General features: G+C 32.5%; 1 protein-coding gene across 1 annotated transcript; it reads left to right on the forward strand.

Annotated features, from left to right (window-relative positions):
- Window positions 1376–6514, forward strand: LOC107614762 (probable LRR receptor-like serine/threonine-protein kinase At1g05700). Its single transcript, XM_021112387.1, has 13 exons — window positions 1376–1509; window positions 1987–2527; window positions 2984–3462; window positions 3723–3861; window positions 3969–4040; window positions 4155–4226; window positions 4313–4393; window positions 4552–4748; window positions 4889–5118; window positions 5208–5334; window positions 5443–5511; window positions 5593–5782; window positions 5877–6514. The coding sequence occupies exons 1-13, from the start codon at window positions 1422–1424 to the stop codon at window positions 6304–6306; spliced, it is 2715 nt and encodes a 904-aa protein (XP_020968046.1). The 5' UTR covers window positions 1376–1421; the 3' UTR covers window positions 6307–6514.

The following is a 6805-nucleotide window of genomic DNA, read 5'->3' on the forward strand; positions in this document are numbered from 1 at the left end:
AAATAGTATAACATTATATAAAAAAAAAAAAAAAACAACTTATTTTTAAATTTATTATTTAAAAAATCATCTAAATGCAAGAGTATGATTTAATGATTATATTAAAAAGTGACAGATAAATTGGTATATGTTGTTGAAATCCTGGATCATAAGGAAGAAATTGTTGTTCACTAACAATATTGTAATTTGTAAATAATGTTAACCTACAAGCAACAATAATCTTAATAAATATATAGAAGCATGCTTGTACTTTGAATTGGTCTCGGTATGAAATATGATATATGAAATATGAAAACTAGTATAAGATTAACGCGGAAAGAATTCTTTTATTTGTAGAATTATTAATCATAAAAAAAATCTGTTATTTGTATTCAAGAATCTATGACTATGACTTTATTTTGGCCTTCTTATGTCAGAAAATAGCTGGAAATTCCCAAATCGTCATTGAAAAAAGAAAAAAATTCCCTCAACGACGGCCTCGATTTTAATTGAAAATGAAGCATCTTTAACATAATATTAATGTTGTAAGTGTGAAGAGTAATGTGTAAAATTAGTCTCACATTAGAGAAAATAAGAATAGTGAAAAATTTATAAGATAAACGATTCGTTAATTTACTATTTTATAGTCGAGAGTTCCTCATCATGACTCAACAAATTAGTCGGTCTGGTTTAAAGAGTACTATTCAAGATGAAGTATCGAAAGTCTTCCCAATAAAAGTAGTTCGAAGAGTTTATAAGATGAAAGACTCGTTAACTTAAGGTTTTGAGTTAGATGTGGTGGTCGAGAACTAATATATACATGTGTTCAAATTTTGTGTGATGATACATATTACATAGTAGGTTTAATTAATTTATGAACATAGAAACATACATATCTCTTAAATCTTTTAAAATCAACCAAATATAATACTATTAGAAAAACAAGTTGCTAATTAATTTATGAACTTTTGTCATCAATATACTATATTACTATATCGACATTCCTTTGCACTTGTTAACCAAACATTTTTTTTCTTTTTCAACATTTTCCAATATCAAAGAGTATTATTTTCAATACATAAGTAAAATACAAAGAAAAAATATGCTCCCATACTTGTTGCTTTTCTAAGAGAGTATGCATGCTCATTTTGTCAACCCCGTTGACTTTGACTCAAGTGTAAATAAACCATCACCACTTAGCACCTTCCCATAACACTTCAAATTTTATTTTGAAAGAAAAAAAAAATTGTATGTTCATGCTCTGCCAGCTCCACAAAAGAATGTCTCTTAATAAAACAATAATTTCTCTAAAACCTAGCATGTATATTTGACTAATTTGCCTAATTAATTAAAACAATGAATGCGACTTTAGCAGTATAAATCATTGCATGAAACTAATATATTGGTCACCCTAAGCAAAGTAGGATACACATCAAACAATAATGGTGAGGAGAATTTCACCACGTTCACATATTGTATTGCTTCTTCTTCTTATTATTGTGGCTCTAGTTCAAGCTCAAGATCAATCAGGTTTGGTTATCACTTACCAAAAACTGCAAACAAAAGTTAAAATTAATCTTCATTTTAAAATATCCGTCACTTCGATAATTCAGTACATCATTGAATTTTTTGTCGATGTACCAAATTTTTTAAGTGACAGATATTTCGAAACGAAAAAAAAATATAGCACATCAGCTTTCAATAAGTAATTAACATTAGCTAATTTTTTCTCTTTATTGTAAATTTTTTTTAACTTCTATTTTTGGAGAATTTAAAATTTTAGTCTAAAATTTAGAATTAAAAAGAGTTAGCTAATATGGGTCGAAAAAAATGATTCTCTAGTCAGACTCTTTTTAAAAGGAATGAACATATTAGAGATATAACAATTCGTGTTGTTTCTTCCTTAAGCTTTTAGAATGAGTGGTTTCATGGCATGATATCGGAATTTTATGTCTAAAAGTTCTAGAGTTCGAAGTTCTTAATTCTTTGTTTTTCTCAACATCTCAGGATTCATTAGCATAGATTGTGGTCTACCTCAAAATTCCAGCTACACTGAGAAGCACACAAGCATATTCTACATTTCTGATTCTGGATTCATTGACACTGGTGTAAGCAAGAGTGTATCACCTGAATTCAAGATCAATCTTCAACAACAACTAAGCAATTTGAGAAGCTTTCCAAGTGGAATAAGAAACTGTTACAGAATAAATGTGACAAGTGCTACAAAATACTTAATCAGAGCTAGTTTCTATTATGGAAACTATGATGGGACAAATGTGGCACCAAAATTTGATCTTCATCTTGGTGCTAATTTCATGGACACAGTGAAATTCACCAATGCATCAGTTACCACATTCAGTGAGATCATTTACACTCCATTATTGGACTATATTCATCTTTGTCTAGTTAACACAGGCACAGGCACACCATTCATTTCTGCTATAGAATTGAGGACTTTGAAGAATGATACTTATGTGACTCAATCATGGGAATCGTTGGCGCGCCTCCGGCGATTCGACTTAGGTTCCACCACCAACTTACAATACAGGTCAGTCCGTACGATTATTAGCACAATTACTTGTGTTACAAGGTACATTTGTTAATTGTCAAGATACCAGGTGTTGTTTGATAATTATATTAGGAGAAAAAAATACAAAAAACAGGAATATAAAATTTTTGTTTGGAGAAGAGTATTACATGTATAGAAACAGATAAAATGTTTCTATTCTAAAACAAATTTTGTCTTGTTTTCTTTTTTAAGACACTTATCAAATACAATGACAAGAATTTGTTTACAGAAGATAGATACTGTGTATATTCTAAGACTAAATTGTCCAATTTTTTGTATTCAATTTCTATTTTGTCTTTGTCTTAGTATCTCTATTTTTGTGTCTGTATTCATTGTTGTGAGACATAGTAAACAAACATGGCCAAACATGGCCAATATTCCTATCATGAGAAGCAAAACACAGCCTGAAAAACTGAAAAGAATGGTTGTATGCAGGTACAAGGATGATGTTTATGACAGAATTTGGGCACCACTAGGCTTTGATCTATGGACACAAATAAGCAGCAAACTCACCAATGATGAACTAACTCAGAATCATTACCAACCACCAACAATTGTAATGAGCACAGCCGCCACGCCGGTAAACGCTAGCGCTTCTTTCGATTTCTACTGGGATCCTGATAATGTGGATGAGCAATACTATGTGTTCATGCATTTTAATGAAGTTAAGAAGCTAGCACCAAATGAAACAAGATCATTCAATGTAACACTTAATGGAAAGTATTGGGGTGGACCTCTTGTACCTACATACCAATCAACATCCACCATTTTTAGTCCTTCAGCTTTGGCAGGAGAGTCTAGGTACCTGTTTTCGCTTCTCCGGACAGAGGATTCGGCGCTTCCTCCAATCATCAATGCCATTGAGATTTATACAGTTAAAGATTTCTCAAGACCAGAAACTTCACAAGATGATGGTATTTATGCCTTACTGTTGGTGAAAATTCCCGTGCAGTTATCTTCGTGCGAAATTGATAATTAAGACTAATTAGATGACCATTTAGTCAAACATGTCAAATCATTTAATGATTCTCAACTATTAATTTCACATGAAGACAACTGCACGTGAGTCATCTATAGTGTTATCTAAACATGAGTTTTATTTTCTTAGTGTCATGTTTGTGACTTTGACTTGTTATGGAAATTGGTTTGAGATTATTCTTTTGAACTCTTCTAGTTGATGCTATCACAAACATCAAGAAAGCTTATGGAGTGGCCAGAAATTGGGAAGCTGATCCATGTGGCCCCACAAAATACATTTGGCAAGGTCTAAATTGTAGTTATGATGGCAATGATCCCCCAAGAATCACATCCTTGTAAGTTGATTGTACCAAAATCATGAAGTTTACAGCAACAAAATTTATTATATATTTTCATGAACTCAAACCATCAAGTTTGGTGATATGTTTGGAAATGCAACCAGGGACTTGTCTTCCAGTGGATTGAAAGGACAGATATCATCTTACATCTCCAAGCTCACTATGTTACAATACTTGTGAGTGCCTTAAATGGTGGAAATGAACCAAATCCATTCAACTTGCATTTTTCTCCACTTGAGGATTTAATATTTTAATACCAATAATAATGCATTTGAATTGCACCTTTTCAGGGATTTATCAAACAATAACTTAAGTGGATCAGTACCTGATTTCCTAACACAACTTCAGTCATTGAAAGTATTGTAAGTTAGTTCTTTTATCAGTGCATCAGTGTAATTTTATTGGTTACAAAAGAGAAAAGGTATTATTATTAGTTCTGTTTTATCAGAAACTTGGGAAACAACAATCTCACAGGCTTAGTTCCCAATGGACTCCTTGATAAATCAAAGAAAGGTTCACTATCATTGAGGTATGCATATTGCATATGCTTCCTACTTATTAGAAACCAATAAATTCTTATGAACTTTCAAACTTGATAATCTTATCTTGATTATAACATTAGATTCTCTGAGTGGTGATGTTTTAATTCTTGATCTGGCCTCATTCTTGTTCTTAATAAAATGATAGTGTGGAACACAATCCAAATCTATGTGCATCAACTTCATGCAACCAACAAACAGGTGGTGCAATAAGCAACAAGAAGAAGAAGAATAACAACAATCACATAGTTATTCCCATTGCAGCATCAATTGCTGGGGTTTTGGTGCTTCTAGCAATTGTAGCAACAGCTGTTATCTGTGGACTTAAAAAGAGAAAGCCAAAAGGTAAACAATTTCAACTAACTACACATAGCCTTTTTTATTGTTGTGCCTTTTTATCAACATTTTGAATTTGACAATTGAAACATATTATTTGTGATTCTATTTGAATTTGTAAATAACTGAAACATTTTGCATGAAACTAGCAGCTGTGAACATTGATGAAGAACACAATGCTCCAAATTTTTCACAATTTGGACCCAACCAAAGACAATATACATTCAATGAAATTGTTAAGATCACCAACAACTTCAATAGAATTCTTGGTAGAGGTGGATTTGGTACAGTTTACCATGGACTAATTGGTGATACTCAAGTAGCTGTCAAGATGCTTTCACCATCGGCAGTGCGAGGATATGAACAATTTCTAGCAGAAGTTAGTGGCCAAAACCTGAAAAAAATGATTCTGATCAAACCAAATATTTAGCTATATATCATGACATATAAGTGCCTTTTATATTGCAGGTTAAACTTCTGATGGTAGTACACCATAGAAATCTCACTTCTCTTATTGGTTATTGCAATGATGAAAGCAATATAGGACTCATCTATGAATACATGGCGAATGGAAACTTAGAAGAACATCTTTCAGGTATGTTCAGGAAGATCGAAATTGCTTTGTTCTAAGATTCATTCCATTCCAAGTCTTTACCACGTGTGCCAACTCTCAATCGCCTACTAAAATAATATGATTACACAGGAAAAAAGAACAATGCAAAGTTGTTGACATGGGAAGATAGACTCCGAATATCAGTGGATGCAGCACAAGGTAAAGCAATGAGAACCAACCTTGTAAAGTTTTTATGAGTCTTCATATTTATTTATCTTTGATGAAATGTTATAATATCAGGATTGGAATATCTGCATAGCGGTTGCAAGCCACCTATAATCCATAGAGATGTGAAATGTGCAAACATTTTATTAAATGAAAACTTTGGTGCAAAATTGGCTGATTTTGGACTATCCAAACCTTTTCCCACTGAAGAAGGCACACACATTTCAACTGTTGTTGCTGGAACTCCTGGTTACTTAGATCCTGAGTAAGTGATTGTATGAAATTAAGAATCATTGGAAGACTTTATTGAAAAAAAACTAAAAACTCTACTTACTAAAACCATGTGATCTGCCTTGTAGGTATCGCGATTCAAACAAGTTGGCAGAGAAGAGTGATGTTTACAGCTTTGGAGTAGTTCTTTTGAAGATGATCACAGGTCAAGCAGCCTATGTGAAAATGCAGGACGACGACAACAAGCCTCACATAAGTTATTGGGTTAGTTCCATGCTTTCCAATGGAGACATAAAGAGCATTGTTGACTCAAAGTTACAAGAAGATTTTGACAGTGGCTCTGTGTGGAAAGCTGTTGAAACAGCAATGGCTTGTGTGGCATCTAGTTCTAACAAGAGGCCTCACATGAGTGATGTTGTGACTGAGCTAAAGGAGTGTTTGGCTGCAGAATTAGCACGCAAAAGAACTGATCATGCCACTGAACAAAGTGATTCACTTGAGAGTGACTTGGCTTCCATAAGTGTCACTACAACTGAATTTGAACCCATAGCTAGGTAGTTCCTTCAAGATGCCATCAATGGGGTGTTCCCATTTCTGTTTTCATTTCAATCTTGCTTTTTTCTTCTTCTTTTTTTAAGGCTATGGGATAAGCAACTGTGAATTTGATTATTATATGCTTTGATGCAATTTTTTCCCCATGTATTTGACATTTGCTTTTGTACAATTCTAAAGTATAAGAAAATAAATAAAGGAGGGTTAACTTCAATTCAGATTGTTCTTATAAAAGGTCTTATTGAACGGAACCAGAACCACAAAACATGTCTTTGTATAATGTATAGAAATTACTCTCTCATTCTTAAATAAACGGCGTTCTTAAAAGTTTATTTTACCATAAATAACTATCCACTTTAACAAATCAATGTAACATTATTATTCGGTTTTAGTTATACCTCTAAATTAATCAATGAATGAGAATAAACTAAAAAATAATATTGTAACTAACTTTTTAATTTTTATAACTCAACAATTTTAATATTCTTAATTGAAGAGAAATTTT

The sequence above is a fragment of the Arachis ipaensis genome, chromosome B09 (assembly GCF_000816755.2).
Source record: "Arachis ipaensis cultivar K30076 chromosome B09, Araip1.1, whole genome shotgun sequence".
NCBI classification, from domain to species: domain Eukaryota; kingdom Viridiplantae; phylum Streptophyta; class Magnoliopsida; order Fabales; family Fabaceae; genus Arachis; species Arachis ipaensis.

What these genes read in the sequence shown, in the direction of transcription:
- LOC107614762 (XM_021112387.1), top strand. Translation starts at nt 1,422, where the DNA reads ATGGTGAGGAGAATTTCACCACGTTCACATATTGTATTGCTTCTTCTT. An exon ending in ACCACCAACTTACAATACAG is followed by an intron (nt 2,528 to 2,983) that starts GTCAGTCCGTAC and finishes GGTTGTATGCAG; the next exon opens with GTACAAGGATGATGTTTATG. An exon ending in CTTCAGTCATTGAAAGTATT is followed by an intron (nt 4,227 to 4,312) that starts GTAAGTTAGTTC and finishes CTGTTTTATCAG; the next exon opens with AAACTTGGGAAACAACAATC.